The 23,738-nt window shown below is 43.5% G+C and overlaps 1 protein-coding gene across 2 annotated transcripts; it reads left to right on the top strand.

Moving 5' to 3' along the window:
• The first annotated feature begins 1,902 nt into the window (after positions 1-1,902).
• On the top strand, positions 1,903-22,135 carry NRIP3 (nuclear receptor interacting protein 3). Of its 2 annotated transcripts, XM_049890330.1 has the most exons (8): positions 1,903-2,338; positions 2,777-2,937; positions 15,208-15,369; positions 15,888-15,970; positions 17,878-18,017; positions 18,679-18,731; positions 18,817-18,911; positions 19,195-22,135. In XM_049890330.1, exons 1-8 carry the CDS (start codon positions 2,293-2,295, stop codon positions 19,208-19,210), a joined length of 756 nt encoding a protein of 251 aa, XP_049746287.1. In that variant the 5' UTR covers positions 1,903-2,292; the 3' UTR covers positions 19,211-22,135. The 2 variants fall into 2 exon arrangements, with proteins under 2 accessions (XP_049746287.1, XP_049746288.1); XM_049890331.1 differs by lacking the exon at positions 1,903-2,338 and having other exon boundaries at positions 2,702-2,937.
• Positions 22,136-23,738: the final 1,603 nt, after the last annotated feature.

Genomic DNA, 23,738 nt, shown 5'->3' with positions numbered 1-23,738 from the left:
AGTAGCTGCCCCTGCTGCACCCCAGAGGCCCTCACTATCAGGCCTGTCCTGAGGCTTTGTGGAGCTCAGAGTTGCCTGTCCTACAGAGACAAGACAAGGCTGTCTTTCACCGTTCCCTGGGCAACCCATGCCTGGAGGAGTGACCAGGCAGGGATCCAGGAGATGGGACAGAAGGGGCCAGGGCAGCCACTGTTGTTCATTGCTGGAAGCGTGCCAAAGGACTGGGAGGTGAGCTGCAATCCTGCCCCCCTCCTCATCTCCCACTAGAAGAGTCTGTCCTGGGGGGTGGAAGATAGAGGGAGGTGGGAGAGGAGGAATCCAGCACTGGGGCTTCCTTGAAGTCAGGTGAACAGCTTTCTGGATTTGTTTTCCCACAAGCAGTGTATGTCCTCTAAATCTGGGGCAAGTGCTAAAGACAGGAATGGAGGGAAAGAAGCAGGTTGATGAGGTAAAACCCTGCCCTTCCAGGCCTGGGAAGTCAGCTCAAGTTCCCAGGGCAGACAATTCAGGCTTGGGCGAGACTTTAAATTCTCATCGTACTTATACAAGTACTTATTGGGCTTTCTATGTGCTAGGGATTCAGTGGTAAGCAAAAATGAACTCAGTTGCCTTCTTGAAGTTTACAATCTAATGGGGAAGACAAATGCTAATCAATCAAAAAGGAAGGGAAGCCTTGAAATACCTAGAAGAGAGATACACAGTACGTAAAAAAAAACAAAAACAAAAACCAAAAACCAAACCCTTGCTGACCAGTCAATTCTGACTCATGGTGACCCTATAGGACAGATCAGAACTGCCCCATAGGGTTTCCAAGGAGCAGCTGGTGGATGTGAACCGCAGGCCTTTTGGTTAGCAGCCAAGCTCTTAACCACTGGCCACCAGGGTGCCACACAATTACATAGTATATAATTAGGGAAAAATTCACCCATTCTAGGAGATCAGAGAAAGCTTTTCTTCTCTTAAATGATAATGGAGCTGAGGTCAGACAAGTGTTGGACTTTACTGAAGAAAGTGGAAGGGGGCATTCCCTGCAGAGGGAAATGGATGATCAAAGGCAGGCCATTTAGCAATGAGTATGGCTCCTCCTCCTCTCCAGAAGGCACTTAAGAGTGGAGAAGCAGGGGGGAGCAGACCATGCAAGCATGTGGGACTTTTACCTTTAAGAGCACTAGAAAGCCTTTTAAAGATGCCTGGTGGCAGAGTGTTTAAGCATTCGGCTGTTAACCAAAAGGTCTGCAGTTCGAATCCACCAGGAGCTTCTCGGAAACCCTAGGCAGGGCTGTTCAATTCCGTCCTATAGGGCCACTATGAGTCGGAATTGGCTCAATGGCAACGAGTTTGGTTTTTTGCGGTGCAGTGATTAAGTGTTCGGCTGCTAACCGAAAAGTCGGTGGTTCGAACCTACCAGCCGCCCTGGGGCATAAAGATTTATAGCCTTTGATACCCTATGGACAGTTCTACTCTGTCCTAGGTCACCATGAGTCAGAATCGACTGGACACCAGTGGGTTTGGTTTCTTCTGTTTGTTTTAGGAAGCCTTTTGAGGTACTGTAAGGATCTGCGGCTAGTTGGGGGAAACGGTTAAGCTCTCGACTACTAGCCGAACCCACGTAGAGGCCACTGGAAGACAGGCCTGGCAACTGGCTTCCGAAAAAGATCACAGACTTGAAAACCCTATGCAACAGTTCTGCACACATGGGGTCGCCATGAGTCAGAATCTTCCATACTTTCCTCTACGCTATGACTTGGTTCCCCGGATGATAATGTGTTCTGTACCAAGTCAGCTACAAGGCCGAAAGGATGCTGGAAAGACGGGTGATAGACCCTCGCGATTGTAGGCCCTGGCGTTAACTGAGAAAGACACGTGCTTTTCTGGCGGTGTACTGAAGAGCGGGTGTAGAGGTAGCACTCGAGTGCAGTCCGGGTGAGGCGGGAACCCTCGCCACTCCCCAACCTCCGGCAGGCCCGCGGGCTTCGGCTCCGTTGTCCCTTCCCCGCTAGGAAGCGCGGGGGCCCTGCCGCGGGCAGAGGGTGCAGAGGGAGGGAGAATCCCCGGAGGTCCACCTCCAGCCCGCCCGCAGGGGCTGCCCCCTCCCCAGTCACGTGGCCCGGTGGGTGGGGACGGACCTGAAGTTGGAGAAATACTGAGCTTTCCCAACTTGGGTATTTGCCGCCCGCCCTCCTGAGTCCCAGCTGCGGGCTCACTGGCTCTGGGAGGGGGCGTGGAGGTGGGAGCGCCATACCGTGAGAATCTGCAAAGCTGAGCAGCTGCGCGGGCGACCGGACTCGGGGCATGGCCCAGCTGTCGGTGATCCCGGGGTCTGCCACGGCGTGGACAGGTGAGCGGGTACCTGAGGACAGTGGCTGGGGAGGGGGCGGCTGCTCCAGCGTTAGATCCCACACCCTATTCCGGTCCATGGATGCGGGGCACCCGCAACGGGAGGGGGAGCTGGGGAAGAGGCCGCGGTGGACCCCTCGTGCCCCGGGCCATCCCCGCCAGCCCCACCCATTCCTTGCTAGCTCTTCCCCAGGGCGGGGCGGCCTGGCGTGGAGGTGGGCAGCCGATGGGGGCGCTGGGAAGCCGCGGGCCGGGCTGGGACGCTGTCGGGCCCCGCCTCCCGCGCGCGCACTGGCTGCTCCGCATGACGTCACGCTCGGCTATAAAAACCGCGGCGGGCGGCTGCTCCTGCGCTGGAGGAGCTCGAGGCTGAGGGCGGGTGAAGAGCGGGGAGCCCGGGGACGCTGGGCCGCGGGCGCCTCAGCGATGTTTTACTCAGGGCTCCTCACCGAGGGTGGCCGCAAGGAGACCGACGTGCGGGAGGCGGCGTCGTTGCGGCAGCAGCGCCGGATGAAGCAGGCGGTGCAGTTCATCCACAAGGACTCCGCCGACCTGCTGCCCCTGGACGGCCTCAAGAAGCTGGGCTCGTCCAAGGACACGGTGAGCCCCTGCCGCCGCGCCGCCTCAGGATCCCCGCGCGCGCCGTCGCCGGCTCGCGCCGTCGCCCGCTCGCGCCGTGGCCCTCGCCGCCCCTCACCTTCGCGCGGCGCAGTCTCCTCCGGGCCCGCCCGTAGCCGCTTTCACTGAGTCACCGCCCCGGCCCGCAGCTGTCCGCTGCCTGCCTCTTGCTCTGTCACGGATCCCTCTCCAGCTAGGATCCCCCTGCTTCGGTTTATCTCAGGACTCCCTCTTGGCTTTCTTAGCTCGCGCTCCCTCCCTCGCTGCCTCTTCCCTTTGCGTCTCTCTTCTCCCGAATGAGAGACCTTGCCGTGCCCCCTTGCTCTCAGGTGGTCCTTCCTTCCCATTATTAATGCAGAGTTTGAGCCTGGCAACGAGGGAAGCTCTCGCTGCCCCAGAGACTGCTTGGCCAGTCCTATGACCCAGGCAGAGGTGACTCTTAATGGATGTGAAAAGGAGACAAAGAAGCGGGAAGGAGGGTTTCTTGGCACTTTGGTTGAATCTTATTTTTCCTCTATGAAAAAAATCTGCTTCTCAGTGTGATTTTGGTTTTATCTACCTTTGTCCTTCCATCCTGTGTGGAGAGAGAAAAAAGCGAGCGTGAAGGTTTCCTGAACCCCAAATCTCTCTTCATCATTCTTAGCCCCGAGGGGGGAGGAAACCCGGCTGCTTGATGTCACTGACTAGCTCATGTGTGGAGCTGGGGCTGGCGCAGTCTTTTTTCTAGCAGGGTTGTACAAAGGGATTCCTTCGCAGTAGCCCCAGAAGCCCCAGGACTGGGAGGAAGTCTGGGCTCAAAGACCACTCTGTCCTCTTGTCTATAGGATGGGGATGGATGGGTAAGGGTTTACCAGTATAATTCTTAGTCTGATTCTTAGACCTCAGTCACTGGAGTGGTGCTGGGCCAAATGTATGTTTAACTTTGTACTTTTATCTGGAGTTTTCTTGTAGTTTGTTCTCTTAAACTTCATGATTGCTTTATCCATCTGGGCAGTAATTCATGAAACATTAATTAAATTTATCTTACAGTTGAAATCAGTGCTCTGTGTAATTTTTCTTTTCTTTTTTTCTTAGCCTTTAGAATGTTAAATTGGAGCTTTGTCAGCCCTGATTCACTGAAATTGCCATTTCCAGCCCTAGGATGACTATGGAGGGCAGAACTTCTGCATCCACTTTCTTTAAAAAAAACAACAAAACAGCTCGTACAGATACCAATATCAGATTAGCCCCACCCCCATTGTGATAATCCCTTTTAATTATGTGCAGGGGATGTCTACCCCAGTTATCGTGCCCTGTTTTTAAAAAATTATTTTTCATGCACAAGCCACAAGATAATATGACTCATGCTAACCCAGAGTGGTGAGAGACTGAAATGTATTCCTAGAAAAGACATAACTCTATTTCTCCTGTCTTTAATGCACTCTAGATTCAATTAGCAAATCTGGTCCAAGTCTTCCAACTTTTAGGCCAAAATAATTCTAGTTCCTGGAAGCCTCAGGAACTAATAAAGAGGGAAGTATTAGGAGACAAATCAAAATGTGGAATTTTTTTTCTTCCTTCCACACTGGATGTAAAATATGAGGCACACTTGATTGTCCTGGGCTGTCAAAGAATTCCCCAGCCCTGAGGGATCTCCTGTATCCTCTTTATCCTTCTACCTAAGATTCTTTATACTACTTCATCCTAAGTAGGGAGAGTTCCACCTGCTTTTTTGACTCCTGTCTCTCTCAGCTGACCCACCCAGGATCTGATAGGATAGAGCATAGGTAGTAGGCTGCAAGGAGGAAGCATCCTCAAGAAGCAGGGTATTGCCATGGATGTGACATACAGCAGTTGACTGTGAGGCCCTGAACTATAGTTCACACTTCCTCCCCTTTCCCCCTCCCCGCTACATTGTCACTGTTCTCACACCTTTAATGTGCAAGTGACTGCACAGAAGAGCTAGAACAGGTCACAAAAGCCAAGGCAGACTGAGATATGGCTAGGAAACTGTGAGTGCTGGGGTGAGGCGGCATGCTTAATTCTCTTGGAACTGACATTGTTGCCTTGGTACAATCTTAGGAATAACCTTAGAAGCATGTTCTTATCACTTTACTTTGTGGATCCATCTGGTAGGATAGAGGAGTTTTGAAGCCATTTTCTTTCACTGGAAGTGAAATTTGGAGGATGCCAAAATTGACTGAACAGCTCTTGCTTGAAGTGGATTATAGTACAAACTCAGTAGAGGGGGGACAAGACAAAGGAGAGAATGGCTTCAGAGGAAGATGTAGGCGAAGGCAAAGAACGAATTAATTTTCATTGACTCTGGGATTTGTGCTAGCGTGAAGATCATAGGTTGTTTTTCCTCAGACTTAGTGACCTGTGTTCAGATTGTATGCTGGGTTTTCTGAGTTGTCTACCTCTTACCATGCTGTTTCTGTAGTTTTCACTGTTTGATGACAGCCTGCCAACCCTTTTTGGATTGGCAAAGGGTTCCCATGAACAATCAAAGGTGGTCTTGTTCTCTTGGCCCCAGAAAAGTGCCTTTGCCTGATTCCTGTTTGGGTGCCACAAAGTCTACTGTGGAAAATTAATCTTATTTCTTGTGTCTGGCTCTCGTATTTTGTTTGTCCTTTCATCTTGTGCTGCTCATTCTGTATTACATTAAGAACTAAACCCAGAGGTACATGTGAGTAATACTATATTTGATTTATTATAAAACAGCTAGATGAATCTGGAGGGGAAAAAAAAAAAAAAAAACCACTGTTCTTGGAGTCTTGCTTATTGTAATTTTATTTTAGCTGCCACATTCATAAATATTCTTCTCATTGTTCTAAGGACTTTAAAAAATTTTAAAACAGTCATGTCATGTGATAGTATACTGTCTTTCCTATATGATGATATTTACCCATTGAAAAACCCATTGGTGTCAAGTCAATTCCAACTTACAGTGACACTATAGGACAGAGCAGGACTGCCCTATAGGGTTTCCAAGGAGCGGCTGATGGATTTGAACTGCACACCTTTTGGTTAACAGCCGAGCTCTTAACCACTGTGCCACCAGGGCTACATATACATACATTTACATCAGGCTATGCATCTACTCTTCCAGCAGTAGGGAGTGAGTTTTGCTTTCCTATCTATAAATGATTTTGTTCATAGCCAAATGCCGTAGCAAAATCGACTAGAATTAGGAATGAAGATGAGGGGAGGACAGTAGAAAACAGCAAAGCCAACTAAGCATAAAATGACCAGTTTCATTTCACTAACCCTATTCTCTGAGTGTCTGATATAGCTGATCATAATCCTTGTCAATTAGAGCAGCAGGTGGTGGTGCCCTATAGATTAGACATCCATAATGCCACCAAAACCAAAAACCAAACCCCGTGCCGTCGAGTCGATTCTGACTCATAGTGACCCTATAGGACAGAGTAGAACTGCCCCATAGAGTTTCCAAGGAGCGCCTGGCAGATTCAAACTGCCAGCCCTTTGGTTAGCAGCCATAGCACTTAACCACTATGCCACCAGGGTTTCCCCATAATGCCACAGACATCCATAATTTAGTAGGTGTTCAAAGGATGTTTGCTAGCCCTGGTGGCACAGTGGTTAAGAGCTATGGCTGCTAACTGAAAAGGTTGACTGTTCAAATCCACCAGCTGCACCTTGGAAACGCTATTGGGGCAGTCCTGCTCTGTCCCGTAGGGTTGCTGTGAGTCGGAATCGACTCAATAGCAATGTGTATTGTTAGGATGCAACTGTGACTCTGGAAATCTTCAGTTTGGGCCCAGACCCTGATGTTGTACAGGTGTTTTATGCTCTCTTCTAAGGCTTCAAAGTTCTCTAGTCCAACACCACCAGGTTGTTAAGATGTTACAGTCAGTAAGTGCTAGAGGCGTTCAGTGGAAGAAGTGGTTACTCTGGCCTGGTGTAACAATAGGGATGGAGACCAACATCTGCTTACAGCATGGTATAGAGAAAGTGGCCTCCAGGAAGTGCTCTGTAGAATTTCAGAGTAAGAAGTACTTTACAGTTATCTGGTCCAATTCTCCACTCATGTGTGAAATGTTTTCTTCAAAAAATGCAGCCTACCGTGGGCAGCTGAGAAACCACCCTCTCAAACCAATCTACAAAGTAGGTAACAATCAGGAAGAAGGCTGTTCTTTTTGAAATGACATGTCTGATGGGTCACGAGGCAAAGTCAAAGGCAACAAGACAGAACATAGAAGGCCTGGGGCAATGTGACAGTCTGCCTTAGGTAGATTCCCATATGTTTTTGAGCAACTGCAAACCCAAGGACAATCTGTCTCTGTTCCCATGGGGTAGAATGGGTCATGTGTTATGTATTTAGCTAGTAAGTGAAGAGAAGGCATAGATATTAGTGCCCTTTTAGTTTTTTGTTTTTTTAGGTTTCCAAGGCTAGAGATAGAGATGTATAGTGGGCTTGAAGTGAGAGTGAGTCGGGAACCTGCGTTTATCCACAGACAGTGTATGAACACTAAAATGGAGTAAGATGATTTCAGGATCTTCTAGGGAAATAAAAGTGAGTAGTGTCAAGCTTCTATTTTAAGCTACGCGTGAGAATTTAAAATGCATATGTATATAGTCCACAACTGGATCAATAAGCAGCATCATAATAAATGGAGAAAATACTGAAGTTGTAAAGAATTTCATTTCACTTGGATTCACAATCAGTACTGTGGAAGCAACAGTCAAGAGATCAAATGACACATTATATTGGGTAAATCTGCTGAAAAAGATCTCTTCGAAGTGTTATAAAGCAAAGATGTCACTTTAAGGACTAATGTGCACCTGACCCAACCCATGGTGTTTTCAGTCACCTCATATGCGTATTAAAGCTGGACAAAGAATAAGGAAGACCAAAGAAGAATTGATTTCTTTGAATTGTGGTGTTGGCAAAGAACATTGAATACAGCATGGACTGCCCGAAGAACAAACAAATCTGTCTTGGAAGACGTACAGCCAGAATGCTCCTCAGAAGTGAGGATGACAAGACTTTGTCTCACATACTTTGGACATGTTATCAGGAGGGATCAGTCCCTGGAGAAGGACATCATACTTAGTAAAGGGCTAGTGAAAAAGAGGAAGAACCTTTTTGGTTTGACATAGTGGCTGCAACAATGGGCTCAAGTATAACAACAATTGTGAGGATGGTGCAGAATCAGGCAGTGTTTTGTTCTATTGTTGGTAGGCTCACCATGAGTCGGAACCAACTCGACGGCACCTAACAACGACAACATGCATATGGTTATTATTATTTGAGATATTACTCTATATCTGACAGTATTAGGTGCTTTATATGGATCATCTCATTTAATCCTCACAAAAGCACTCTGAGGTACTTACTAACTTGAACTCAACTGTGTCTGACTCCAAAGCATATGCTATTAACCGCTGCTGTCAGGGACTGGCAAACATTCTCCGTAACGGACCAATAGTAAATGTTTTCAGCTTTATAGGCCAAACAATCTCTGTCTCAACTACTCAACAATGCTGTTGTAGCATGAAAGCAGACACAGACAGTAAGTGAAGACCATGGTAAAGAGTTTGAATTTTGTTTAAAGAACCACTGGAAGCCATTGAAGAGTTTTGAGTAAGGGACTTACCTTATTCAAAGCTCACTCTGGATGCTATGCAGAGAATAGATTGGAGACGGAATAAAAAAGAGGCAAAAGACAAGTTAGGGGACTGTTGCAGTACAGATAAGAAATGATGGTTGCTTGGATTAGGCTGGAGTTAGGAAAAATAGGGAGAAGCAGATTGATTCCAGATATAGTTTGGAGGAAACAATGATTCTTGGGATGGGAGGTGCAGGAAAGAGAAGAATCAAGAATGAGTATAAGTTTGGTGGAAAGGACGTGACCCAGAATATTAAAACTGAACAGAACTTTGGAGCTCAGACCCTTTTTATCACTGAAAAGGAAAGTGAGACTTAGAGAAAAGTGATACTCAGAAGTCAAAAGCCTTTATGAAGAAACAATTAAAGATGAGATGGGGAGGAGAGTAATAGTTTGTGGAAGATCTTGAATGCTAAATTGAGGATTTTGTATTTGATGGTGGGCAAGAGAACCTCTGTAGGAATCATGAAAGTACTGTTTTAGGAGATGGCTTGAACTTAGCAGTAGCAGTAGAAATAGAAAGGAAAATATGAGTGATGTTAAGAAGGCAGAATTTTATTCACCAAGGTAGAGAGTAAGGGAGAAAGTGCAAATTTTGAGGAAAGATCAGTGAGACAAGTTAAGTGTGAAGTGCCTATGGAATGTGTAAGTGGAGAAGTTCAAATAGGCAGTTGGATCCATGGGTCTAAAACTCAAGAGTGAGGTCTGGTCTTGAGATAGAGTCATAGTCATAAAGGTAGGAATTTGTGCAGAGAAAGTGGATAAAATTGCCTGGAGAATATGTAGAGCGAGAAAAGGATCAAGGATAAAGCAATGAGGAACACTAATGAAGAAAAGAGCTGAAGAACCAGTGAAAGAGACAGGCATGGAATAAACAGAGAGATGGTTTTAGAAACCAGTGGAGGAGAGTTTCAAGCAAAACAGTGTTGAGTTTATTGCAGCATCGTTTCTAATGGCAAAAATTGTGGAAACAATCTAAATGTCCATTAGTAGGGAAATAGCCAAATTGAGGTATATTTGTACTACGAACAAAAATGTCTGCAGGGGATGTGCTCTTTTAAAATGCAGAAAGTAGGGCAGGTGTAAGAAAACAAGGTGCTAAGCTGATTATAGGGTAACCTGGCATTAACATCTACCTAAATTACAGTGTTGGTGGATGTATATGCTCACGCTTTAATTTTTGCACGATCTGGCAGACACTGTTAGTTGAGTAAATCATCACCCATTCTCAGCCCTCTTTTATCTGCCTGTCTCCTCTATAGAGATTCCAAAACCCCTTTGCCATTGTGTTGATTGCAACTCATAGCGACTCCATAGGACAGAGTAGAACTGCCCCATAGGTTTTCCAAGGAGTGGCTGGTGGATTCGAACTGCTAACCTTTTGGCTAGCAGGCCGTAGATAGCTGTAGTTCTTAACCGCTGTGCCCCCAGGGCTCCCTAAAGAGGCTAGAAAAGCTAAATTCTCTCTCAGCCTCCTTTGTAGCTAAGAGTGGCCATGAGAGTTCTGACCAAGAAGATACAGGCAGAAGACTGCTGAGGGAATTTCTGGGAAGGCTTTCGCTTTCCTGATAAAAGGAACAGATTGTATTAGCACAGTCCCTTCCTCCTCGCTCATTCCTTGAATGTGGGTGTAATGCCTGGAGCTGGGGCACTCATCTTGTGGCCATGAGGGAATATCCAAGAAAATTACAGAAACAGTAGCCCTAAAGTTCTTAAGCTGCTGAGTCAATGCCAGCAGCATCTGCTTCCAGACTTTTTGTTATGAGAAAAAGATAAACCTCCATTTAAGCCACTGTAAATTGGCTTTTCTTGTGGCTGAATGATATACGGTATATTTTTTCATTTCATTTTTTAAATTAAAAAATACATGTATGTAATTTAAAACTTGAAAACACTTTTAACTGTTCCTTGTGTTAGGGATATCCATATTTCTAAATAAATGGTGATACCACTATTTCTTGGTTTGTTGATCTTAACATTATATATTAATTTTCTATAAAATAGATGAGGGTTTAATTCTCTTACACCTTCCTATCCTGTCCTTTCTCCTAGAACTATTCTGTTAAATAAGTGTTTTAGTTTAAATCAGCATTTACTGCTTACAGTATTATGACTACGTTTATTCACAGCTGAGTCAAATAATGTACTATGATTGTTTCCTTTTTTGTACAAATATTTGTTTTTATTTGTTAATAATTGCCTTATGTATTTTTCTATGTATCTATTAGCAGTTTATCCCCAGACTCTCTGATAAAAGTTTAAATCTTCTCCTAATACCTTAAAACTGTAGATCATCTATCAGGTCCATTTTTTTTCTTGGAAACATCTGACCCAGAGTCCTCTGTCCTCTCAATCCATTTTTGACTGATTGCTCTGTAGACCTGCTACACAACCTATATCCTGGACTTCTCCTCCAACACTATTCTCAGAATTTCCTTTGCCTCTCTTCTCTGTTGGATCCTTTATTTCTTGGGTCCCATGCTTTTCTCGTTGTTGGTTTATTTCCCTTGCTTTGCTGGAGCATGGGAAATAAATTTTCCTGAGTCTTCATTGATAGTTTGACTAGGTTTAGAAATTAAGTACTATCAGACTTGTAAAAGTATTATTTCATTATCTCTTAGCTTCCATTGTTACTATGCCATTCTTGCCAATCCTTTGTATTTGGGTTGTTTTTTTCTCTATGGAAACTTTTGGAATCTTTGCCATCCTTTATATTCCAAAATTTTACAGTGATGTGAAATCTTAGTGTGGATCTTTTATCATTCATTTTGTTAGGCTTCATATGGGCCCTATTAGTCTTTAAACTCATGTTCTTTAATTCTGGCTCAGTGTAGACCCTCATCTTTACCTTTTCCAGATATCTAGAGTCTTTCCAAAGAGTAAATTTCTGGCTTTCTTCCCAGTTGTCTGAGTCAAGTGGGAGTCTTATACAGGCCTTAAACGAAATCTTATTCCAGTGATAATCACACCCTCCAGCTCTCTCTCTCTCTCTAATATATACAAAATAGCTCAAACATAATAGTTTAATTTTTCTTAAGGAACAGTACTAGTAGAAGGGCCAGCAAGACAGCCCTCTTATTATTATTGACAGATCAAGGCTGAGAGGGCTCTTCTGTCTTTAACTTGTGGCTTCTAAGAAGGTTACCCTAATCTCCATTCTAGCCTAGTCAGAAGAGGAAAGAATATGGAGGAGTATACATGGGAGATTTTTGTGGGTCAGGCCTAGAAGTGACATATGTCACTTTTACTTACCTTCCAATGGCTAGAATTCAGTCAGATAGCCACACTTAATTGCAAGGAATGAATGCTGGGAAATATAATCTAGGTATCTGCTAATAAAGAAAAAGATAACACGGATTTTGGTGAGCACAGACAGTGCTGCTTCAGGGTCTATGAAGTGAAATAGCATTAATTGCTTAACTTTCTGTAGTCTGGGTCAGTTTCAATTTTTCTGTCTGCTTTTCAGGTTCCAAAATTTTTGTCAACATCTCTCTTTTTCTCTTGTTTACTATTATTCTCTTTGTCCTTGTGTTTTTAGGCTTTCTTATTTCTTTACTGAAATTTAGTAAAATTTTGGTTGGGAGCAGAGGTAGATGTACAGTTACACTGTCACTTAAAACATGCAGGCGTAGTAAAGTGACCAAAGAAAAACATCTCTGAGAGTCATATGGGTTTATTGGCTGCAAATTTGCAGTCCCTGAACTATAATATGAATACTTTCTAGTTACGAAAATAAATGAGAACTATATGTACTGATATAGAAAAATGCCTTTCATATATTAAATGAAAATGGAATTTCAGAACAGTATTATAGTATGATCTTATTCTTATAATGTGCTTATAAATGTATTAAAAGTTTTGGAAGGATATGCTTCTAAATCCTAATAGTTTTCTGTAGAGAGTGGAACTAACGAGGGGTTAAAAGATTGGAGAGGCTTGCTTTTTAAATTTTTTATATTTTAGTGATACTTGAATTTTTTACATTGATAGGTATTGTTTTTGAAGCTTTTTTGGTTACTAAAGAACAAATAAAGACACAGTCTGGAGGGCCAAATGAGAAATTAAATGAAGAATGAAAAATGTTTATTGCATTTAGAAATTAGAGGGTCATTTCTATCAAATCAGAAGTGATTTCAGTGAAGAAAATACAGTATATCAGGAAATAGACATTGTGATTTAAGTTTTTTTTTTTTTTTAAAGACCATTCAAGACAAGGCCATGTTAGAGGAGGATATAGGGTTGAGGAGGCAAGACTTAAGTTTTTGTGGGGGAAGTTTGCTCCCCAATAGATGAGAACTTTGAGTGTATTTTATAGCCTATGGGAGAAGGATCCAGGAGGTAGGGAGGAAAATACAGAAGAGGGATAACTTCAAGGAGAATTGTTTCAGAACTTTCTTCACCTGTCTCATCTGTCCAATGATGATTAGATTTATCTGCAAAATAAAGTGTGACCAGGTGAAGTGGTGTTCACCAAGACCAGTATAGAAGAAGGACCCCAAGCCTTAGACTAAATAGGAGGGCTTTGATTAGATAGCTTCTTTGAAGCCCTTTCCAGTCCTCAGTTTTACAAATCCAATTTATCCCAGTTAATCATGCTAAGTGTTGTTGTTGTTGTTAGGTGCTGTTGAGTCATTTCCGACTCATAGCGACCTTATGGTGTAACAGAATGAAATGTTGCCCAGTCCTGTGCCAGTCTCACAGTCGTTGCCATGTTTGAGCCCATTGGTACAGCTACTGTGTAAATCTATCTCATTGAGGGTCATCTTCTTTTTTGATAACTCTACTTTACCATGTGTGATGTTCTCCAGGGATTGATCCCTCCTGATAACATGTCCAAAGTAAGCAAGACAAAGTCTCACCATCCTCACTTTTAAGGATCATTTTGGCTGTACTTCTTATAAGAGAGATTTGTTCATTTTTCTGGCAGTCCATAGTGTATTCAATATTCCTTGCTAAAACCACAATCCAAATGTGTCAGTTCTTCTTTGGTCTTCCTTTCCTTTTTTTTTTTTTTACTAAGGTGTACTTGACCCAAGCCATGGTATTTTCACTCACCTCATATGCATGTGAAAACTGGACAAATGAAAAAGGAAGATCGTTCTAAGTGTAGGCTGACAGAAACAAACATCTTGCTTAGTGTGGCTTTAGCTAGGAATGTAGGCTTGTTAGCGACAGACAGAGTTTAGAATGAATAATTTCTGCTTCTTTTGAGGAACAAAGCATTCTCCTAGGGTAGCATCAGGAAATACTGACAGAGTTTATATTTCCTCTAGCTCTTTATGAAACTAAGATGCTCTTATTTTCTTTATAAGTGCCTTCCCTCCTCCCTTTTTCCCAAGGATGCTAATTTAGAACCTGCTTTGCCAACAATCAGTGTATTTTGGGACTCCATTTCTTCACCTCACCGGGGTTACAGTGAGTCACGGCTCTGACTCCATTCTTCTGTAGAAATCTGTAAAGTGACAGATAATGAAGACCTTCTGCAGTTCTTCCCCCTTCCCAAGGAATGTTCTAGGCTCTGGACTTCTAAGAGTGATTGTCTTCCCCCTAGAATTAAAGTGCCATCTGGTACGTTAAATAGAAGCTTGGGGTTAGACTATCCTTGGAGGATTTTGAATGTTATTGTAAACTGGGGGATAAAATGTTTGCATACAGACATTTATCAATTCAAATTACTTTTTTTCAAGAGGTGGCTTATGCTTCCTAGAAGCCATTTTGGGTAGGAAAAGTAGAGTATGGGTATATCTGCCCTAGAAACTCTCCTGAACTCTGTCAGAGAACAGGCTTTAACTCCTTATTCTGCTTCCTGACATTAGGTATCCTGGCATAGATATAAGGAACTTGCTTCTTGCCTCCTTTTTATATCTCCTTTTATACCCTCACTTTTTGGTTTGTTGAAGAGAGAGGGAATGGATAACAAGCATATGACAGGAGAAGCCAGTGGTTTGAGTCTAGCGGATATCAGTGAGGATGATTCTTGTCGGTTCTGCCAGGCTCCAAAGTGTGTTTCCTGATAGTGCTACTCAAAAGGTATGAATTCCTGTCTTCTTAGCCCACTCCACCTCCATCAGTGACTCAACCCACAGGAGAGCCAGGTGTATGCAGACTGGATCCAAGAAATAAGACTATGAGGCAGTAAGACTTGGAATAGAAATTAGAAGAGCTTCTGACTACCAGGGCTAGGAAGGTTTCTTCAGCCTGTGAGAACGAGCTGCCTGTTCTGTGAGGGATTGATTTACAGTCACCTGGGAAGATACAAAAATCATGTATTCTACAAAGAATAATGCCACTTTTCACCTGTAATGCCCTTGTAAGGGGAGAGGAGACAGCAGGCCGAAGTAGATTGAATTATAAGGTTCCCTAGTTCTCTTTAGCCACAGAATATTCATTGCCTCTATCGACATCTCCCAGTGTCCTTTCTTGCTCTTTCATTCACTCATAGTGGCCTACTGCAAATTGGTTTATATACCTGCTCTGACAATACTAGTGAAGCTCCAACTTGAAGGAAGAATAAATAAAAAGCAACGGTAGAGCTCAGTTATGTGAGGCTCCTTCATTATTTCTATGACACTTGGGGACAGTGGGAGAGGGGGAAAATGGCCTGTCACTGAGAAGCCTCTGCTTTCTATCCCTTAAGCAACCTCATAACATTCTGCAGAGACGCCTCATGGAAACCAACCTATCTAAGCTCCGAAGCAGCCGTGTTCCTTGGGCCTCCAAGACCAGCAGACTCAATCAGGCTAAGTCTGAGAGTCTAAAGAAGTCTGAGGATGATGACATGATTTTGGTTTCTTGTCAGGTAATGTTCTGAGAGCAGCTTTGGGATTTTCTGGAAAGTAGGATTTGGAAGCCCCCTATGATCCTCAGAGTGGGCCCTCTCCTCTAAACACTATAGAGTTGTGGGTCTTATCATGAAATTCATAAATGGGCTTTAAAAGGAGGCACTCCATGCAACACTGGAGTGCTTGCAAAAATTTTGTTTGCATTTGCATCTTTATGGGAAGAAGAACCAGTGCTTTCATCAGATTTGCAAAAGGATGTGTGATGATTAAAAAAGAAAAAGATTAAAAACTCCTCTGTTGTGTGGAATAAAACACCCAAAGTCTCTGGGTTCCTTTGTCAGCACTGGATTCAGCAGGCAAGAGAGCCACTGAAAGGCAGACTCAGCAGTGGGTAAAGATGGGACAGAGTACCAACCCGTGATTGTAAGCGTGCTCTCCAACCCTGTCTTTCATATGACATCTGCTGCTTGCTGTCTGGATCTCCTTTCTCTTTGCTCCTGTGGCTCCTTTTGAACACTGTATTTCCTCTCCACAGTGTGCTGGAAAGGATATGAAAGCCTTGGTTGACACAGGCTGTCGATATAATCTCATCTCCTCAGCCTGTGTGGACAGATTGGGGTAAGTAGCCGTCAGTGCTGGGTGGAAGTCCGATGTGAATGCACTCTTTGTGAATCTGTTTTATGGTTATACACGGTGAGGATCTCCACAGACACTCTAAGAAAAGTATGAAGAACTCAGATTTCAGCTGGAACCAGAGTCCTTAGCAGAGGGGAAGAGTGGTGGGTTGTCAGGCAGCTGGTAGAAGTCAGTGTGCCAGTCAAGCCTTAGGCTTTCCATTAATGTCCACCTATTAAGTTTGGAACAGAGGCTTCTGGACTCTGGCACGAGAGAGTGTGAGATCCCTGGCTCAGTGTGTGTTTTGCCCTGATCTGCCAGACAACAAATTAGAAGGAGTTGTCCTGTTGGTGTACCCCAGATGAATAAAAGCAGGGACACAGTTGGCCTCAGCTTACTCAGGGTGTTTCTGGAGCCCACCCTTCCTGTCCCCAGAAATGCGAGTCAAAACTGGCAATGGGGCTGCGATTGCTGCTTGGCCTGATTAACCAGTAGTTTCCTCTTTGTGAAGAATGTGTAAAATTGGATCCCGCTGATGATCGGATGTGAGGCAAAACCTCAGATATGAAATAACTTCAGGTAGATTTGGTCTGTCCCTCGTTTAGTCAGAGGAAACCATTTTCTATCTTACCCCCTTATTCCTCAATCTCTGTTTTTACTTCTTTTCCTTCTTACTCTTTCCTCCAAAGTACCAGATGGGCTGTGGGGTCTAGCCCAGAATCAGGAAGATCAACCCAGCATCTTTTTCCACATCTCCAGCCTTAAATATGATAAATCATTCCCAAGCCCCAATTTCTGTAAGGAGACAACCGCTAGGATAGATACAGTAGCCCGTTTGAATTATAGTTGAGATGTCCATGTTCTTTGGTAGGGTTTGCATAAGGTTTGATTTTTATAATCAGCGACCTCTGTTCCTTCTCATCTCACACCTCACCAGCACTGTGACTCTTTGAAACTGGACCTATGGACTTAGAATATTGCTATTTAGGGTCATGGGGGGAGTCCAGGGCACAAGTGCTCTTATGGGAAGAATCCTGTGCCTCTTTATGTGAATAGATGAGATATAGTGCAACGTGATGGTTCCAGAAAGACCTATCACATACTGGTGCATAATTAGGCAGCAGACTGCCACGATTCCAGAGGAATTAATAACCATCTGTAAAACTGCAATTATTTTTCTTTTGGATGGACTATAACAGCAAAGGAGAGGAAATGGAAGAAAGCTGAAGTATTGGCACAGAAAGTCCATAATTAAGTATTTATCCACCAACCCGTAATAGCTCAGGTACTAGTTGTTCCAGTCAACTTACATAACTGTGTAAAACCTCGGTGCTGTTCCTTTCCTTCCTCCCCTGCACGGACAAGTTAAATTAATTAGAAATTTCTCCCTAATCTTCCTTGTGGACACCAGTATCAATGCACTTACCAAGTAAGTACCCGCCCCCACTGACTTTATAACCTAAGAGAGACTGATGAGGATAGACTGACATAGAAAGGATGAAGAGAAAATTAGACATTGAACAAAGCATCTTCTAAAACTATGGATTAACCTGCCGTCCCTGAGATCTATTATGGGTAGAAAGGACATGTTAACTGAACTGCCCCACACATAATTGGGGATTAGGGTGCAAAATAGGATTCTCTGAGTGTGTCAACTCCCTCCTTTCACCAATGCAGGTAGTCAAGGTAAGCTTTTTGAAAATAGGAACCGGGTCTTGTTTTTTGATATCCTCTTTGCATGTTTAGGACAAAATGCTGAAACAACAGGTGTAAGCTGGTTAACATTTTTTGTGTAAATTAATTCAAAGAGATCCCTGAGGAATTCCAATTGTGGGTCAGAAGGTAGGCTTTACCAGATTCTACCAGACACATCTGCCAGGGGGACTCTGGTATCTTCCTCTCTGATGCAGGCTTAAGGAGCATGTCAAATCTCACAAACATGAAGTAGAGAAGCTTTCTCTACCCCGGCATCTCAAAGTAGTGGGCCAGATTGAGCACCTAGTGATCACACTGGGCTCCCTCCGCTTGGACTGTGCAGCAGCTGTGGTTGGTAAGTAGAATTGGGGACTGGACCTATATAGACCCCCAATATAAACCTTTCTACCTCCACCAAACTCTCATGAGATCTCATGCTTTTAAGTATTGGCTTTTTCAAAATCCCAGGTTACCACTTTCCGGTACTATAGACCTTGTCCCAGTTGTTGCCTTTCAAAGTACCAGATGGGCCCTGAGCTACATTCAAGACATGTTGAGAATCACTCAGAAAAAGAGTATGTAATGCAGGAGAAATTCAAGGGAAAAGAAACAGATATTTTTGTGTTCAAGTGTCTGAGAGCTTTCCATGAGCTAGTTGGAGGTAGAGGCAAGATCTTCCATTAATCCTTTGATAGTTCCCCAATATCTCTTTCTATACTTTCCCTTGTGCATTCTATACTAGACTACTATAAGTTCCTGGTTTTTGTCTAAAGGCCTTTTTCATTTAGAGTTAAAAAGATAGAGCTAGGTTTGAATCTTGGGTCTATTGCCTTTTAACTATATGACCTGAGCAACTTATTTAATCTAATAGATAATCAACAGGTGTTTGTGGAATGGACGAACGGACAGATGGATGGATGGACGGACAAACAGATGGATGGAACTTAATGGTGATGAGGCTGAACTTCTAAACCACCATGGAAATAGCTGAATCATAAATTTGTGCTTTTTTCTAGAGGACAATGAGAAAAACTTGTCCCTTGGTCTCCAGACACTCCGATCCCTGAAGGTAGGATTGATTTGACTTTCCTTTTGATATTTCCTCTCTGAAATGGGGTCATTAACCGGGACTAGTGATTCTCTTTTGTTTTCAGTGTATCATAAATCTGGATAAGCACCAGCTGATCATGGGGAAGACAGACAAAGAAGAAATCCCTTTTGTGGAGACTGTTTCCTTGAATGAAGACAAGTGAGTGCCCATATGGGTCAGATCAAGACAAATCCACCTGCCCATGAGCTGGAGGGAACTGGGAATTATCAACCAGGATATGGGTTGTGCCCTGCTTTTGGCCTCCAATAATATCACAAGCTTGCCCCTGCCCATCCCCAGAGTTTGCCGTCCCATACTTCAGAATGAGCAGTGGTGATGTCACACAGAGTAGTGGGGAAGATGAATAGCTTTTAAACTAAAATTGTCTTCAGCCTAACGTTTTTAAATTTGGTATCATTTCTTCTGATATTTCTCATTTCAGCACTTCAGAAGCATAACTACAGCCTGCAGCGTGTCTGCACATACACACACACACCAGGCTGATGGATTGCAGTACCAAATGCAGTAGCGACTTGCTGTGGACCAAGTCCTTCCCTCCAATAGAAGCTCCAGGGGCTCCTTCCCACCCAGACCTCTCTAGACTATAGTCTGTGCTTAGAGATCTTTCTGGTTATAGCCATTGTTTTTTACTCCTTTGATCACTTAATTTATAGACCTTTTGACACTGCCGGGTCTCATTTATGGCCTATATCTCTGCTTCCTGCAGGAACTTGCTTTTATTAGCCAAGCATAGGGGCTGCCAGGTTCTATTTCTCCATAGATAACACTTGCTTCTTTTCCTGCAGCTAAATGTATTAAAAACAGGAACTTGATATTTACTTCCTTTCAGCTGTTTCAGAGAGGTTCAGGTGACCTATGTCTTGAAATTAGAATTTCTTCTGATTCATTTATTGATTACTCAAGTATGAACCTGAAAGAACCCAGAGAGATCATCAAGTCCAACTGTTTCATTTAAAGGCCCGGAGAGACAAGTGGATTGCCTAACCTCATATACTGAGTCAGTGGCAGAAAGACACCTAGAACTCAGGCTCGACTTCCAAGCCAAGGCTATGTTCATTCTCCCACTCTTCCTCATTTGTCTTCAAGCCTTTAGAGGAGAGCAAAGAGGTGAGAATATGTAAAAAAGTAGGGTAGTGAAAAATATGCTTTAGGGATGGATTTTAGGGGGATCTCCCTCCTGTGTGCTAAGCTGCTAAAAGTCCCCTGGCCCAAAGTGTCACATTCAGGCTCTTATCATGGTGTCTGAAAGCTCACAGTACAAAGAGGAATGAGATGGTTTCTCACCTTGAACTTCTTGGAGAGAAGTGGTGGGAGGGGGAGGAACGGAGATAGAGGAACATTAATCCCTCTCTGAGATGGAATTGAAGGCTTAAGTCAATAATCTGGGCATTGTTCTCAGACATTTTATACCCCCCAGATCCAAGGTCTGAAGCACCTGGGAACAGGGGTAGGGAAAGGAGATTAAAAAACCCAGAGCAGGCACAGAATAGAAGGGAGTAGACTGGTTAGAATCAGTTGGTGGGGAGGCTTACCTTGAGAAACCTTTCTGGGATGGTGGTAGGGAATGAAATATCTAGGCAGGAAATTGAGTGGTGGGGACACTCTTCATTTCTATACTGGTACAAGGAAGGAGGCAGGGCAGGAGCTGGCAGTGTTAAGGGCAAGCTTTTCTAACTGCACGATATTTCGTGACCCCTCTCAAAGCGTTGGGGAGATCACAGCGGTTTCCTGAAGCTTTTTTGTTAGCATACGCACATAGGTACCTTAATGAAGTTTCCCTTCCAGTCACGGAAGTACTCGGAGAAGTATAGCCAGCTGTGGGTGTCCCTTTAAGAGATGCCCAAGTTGGCCCTTGGTCCGTAACAGTAATTCCCAGGGTGTTTCATGGATCCTGTTTTGAACTTTGCCACACCCACCAAGAATCTATAGTCTGGTTTTCAGCCACTGCCCCTACCAAACAGCTCTTTGGAACTCTAAACATTTTTGACCTCACAGAAGGTTTCCAAGGACTAGGAACTTGATGACCCCAATTTGAACAGCTGGCAGCCCAGCTGTAGCCACTTCTCACTGGGTCATTTCCCAGGCCTCCTTCCACTCGCCTCTATAGAGGAAGCTAGAGGAAAAAGTAAACATAGCCACAGTAGGGGAGGACCCATCTGAAGATCAGCAGGGTGATCACAGGGTTACCAGCCTTCAGGGCCCCCTCCAACTTCATCCTATTCTCTTACCTAGGAGGGACCTGCACCTTGCATTGAGGCCTCCCTGCTCTGCTCCCTTACTTAGCATAGCACCACTTTGCCCTGCTTCTTTTCATAGGACTGAGTTGAAATACTTCACACCTTACTTCCCGACTTGAAAGTTCTCTGAGCCTTGACTTCAGCCACAATTAAGGCACGTTGGAGGTTCCTTGGCCTGCTTTCTCTTTATTTAGATTCCCTGTGGACCAAGTAAGGCCAGGAACTTTAAAGTTCTGGATATATACTACGTCTTCTGGCTCTGTGAGTTCATCTCATGATCATATGGCCTTTAGTGATCCTTCTGGCCTCAGAGAGTCAGTGGTTTCCAATTTTGGAATAGAAACAATCGGGGTGACCTGAGCGTACAATATCACAGTCTCACTTAGTGCAGTCAAATCATTTAAATTCTCTAACTAAATAATTGTGCTTTAAACCCCAGGCTTGATAGAGTCACCTAGAAATGTCTAAAGACAATTGTGAAAGTCTTCATTAGACTTCTTTAAATGCTGTCAGGTTGATCACTCTGATAGCCCATATCTCCTTGATGTTCATGAAGGAGCCCTGGGTCTGTTTTTTGAAGGGCTGACAAGGTAAGCTGGTAAGGTCAGTCTCGGGTCAGTTTTCCCCAGACTCCTAGAAAATCCTCTTTGGTGCTTCCGGCTGGGGGCTGGGGGGTGCGGGGGACATCTACCCAGGTCACAGTTCTGAAGACAGGCCGTAGCAAGAAGTAACCTTGTAGAACTGCTACCTATCTCAGTCATTATTAGATACCCATTTCTAATACAGGGAGTTGAAAAATATTGTTTTTATCATTTGGTATTTCTGTACCTGACTCGTTTGAGGAGTGAGTTTCTGATTTTTCTATTTTCTTAACCCTGTACTAGACCATGCCTGGTAATATTTTCTATCCCTTAGCTCCAAGTGTCTGTAGAATGGATTGCCTGGTATGCCAGCCGCCTTCACTCTGTGTATAGAAATATCTTTCCAGGCTGGGGACATAGAGGAGATGAACTGGATTCTTTCCTCCTTCTGTTGCTAGGCCTTTCCATTGGTACTTTATCCACCCTGTGTTTCTGGTTGTGCTGGGTTTATTTGTGAGATTGATGTAATAATAAAGTGAAATCTTGCCCCACTGTGTGTTTGTCTGACAAAGTCTCTGTGTCAGGGCATGAGCCTGGAAGGTAAGGGAGCCCAGGCACAGCCTAATTGCACCAGTGTTTCTCTCAGAGGGTCTTCTGAGTCCAGTGATTTCTCGTCCTCAGCTCCTCCATTGCTATGAGCCCTTCATGTCCTTGGGCAAATTAATGAACCTTTCCAAGCTTGGTTTTGTAATCTATCAAACAAGTAATAATAGTACTTATCTCAGAGACTTACTGGGAGTGTCAAATGAGATAATTCACATTAAATGGTTAGCATATGGTAGGCACTCAAGTTGAATATAAATGAGAGCAAAGTTTTATAGTGGGTTAGTTAACAGAGTATGATTATTTCTAGGAAAGGAAATGCTTATTTAGTTCAAACAAATAGAGGTGTGGGAACGAGAAGGGTTGAATGAACCTTAATATACATTTAGAATCATTGTCTACATAGTATTCCAAATAAATGCATTTTCCAGGTGATGGAAACTTACCTTTTAAATGTTAATATTTTAAATATTTAAACAGTATAGTTAAATAGCACACAGCATGCCTCAACTATGACAATGGTTATTACAATCTAAAATTAAAGTTCTGTTACCACTAAAAAGATACTACCATTCACCTCTAAAGGTTTTCTGTCATTTTTGTCCATTTATTCTAAATGTGGAAAATGTCGAAAGGCTTACCTAACCTGACTCTTAAGCGATGACCAACAAAATCAAGATTTATAATCATTTCAACAGAATGAAACCAACAAAATTAAGTTTTAACAGAGTTAAAAATACATCCTGACTTTCATTTTTTAAAAATCTGTACTTGCACAGTGGTGGAAAACTTGGATTAACAAGAAATGTTCATGTGAAGATGATGTTGTGGTTTCGATTACATACACCCTTTATGTGGAAGTATTAAGGATACTGTGTGTAGAAAACGTAATTTGTAAGACAGGGATATGTATGCAGTTTTTGGAGCATCCAGAAACGACAGTGGTAACGTGATTATTGTCTTCAGAGCTGTCATATGGAAAGTGTTCTTTCTGGTAAGGCAAGTGGAGGCTGTTGAGAGGCATGTCCTGATTCAATGGACTGTGCTACTCCCATAAAGAAGGGAACGCTAAGGCTCAAAGCAGTGTCACTATAGAACTATCGAGCACAGTGAAATCGACTCTAGGTTCTCTTCACTGTGAGTAGAAGACAAGATGATTATTTCCTAGAAATATTATGAAAGGGATTTCTGCATTGGTGGAAGGTTGGATAGGAGACCTCCAAGGTCATTTCCAATGCCAAAATTCTTTGATTCTAGGACATATTTATTAAATAACATTGTGAATCAAATGTAGCTTCTCGTTGACTCATGGCCCTCACTCATTAATTTGGACTGAAATTAGGAGTGTCTTACCCAGCTTTGAAGGGTCGCAAACTGCTGTTCTCAAGAAATCTGAAAGCAGAGACAAACTAGTCTGTATCTATAGCTTTGACTCCTTTGTCAGCTGCCACTTCTTCCTTCCATATCAGTGCATCCTAAGCTATAATATGCTTTGTCTCAGTTCACACTTACTTTTCTGGCTGATGACCTGCTGGCGGCTCTGT

The sequence above is a fragment of the Elephas maximus genome, chromosome 7 (genome assembly GCF_024166365.1).
Source record: "Elephas maximus indicus isolate mEleMax1 chromosome 7, mEleMax1 primary haplotype, whole genome shotgun sequence".
NCBI classification, from domain to species: domain Eukaryota; kingdom Metazoa; phylum Chordata; class Mammalia; order Proboscidea; family Elephantidae; genus Elephas; species Elephas maximus.
The sequence above is the reverse complement of the archived record's forward strand: the minus strand, read 5'-3'. Positions and strand labels throughout refer to the sequence as shown.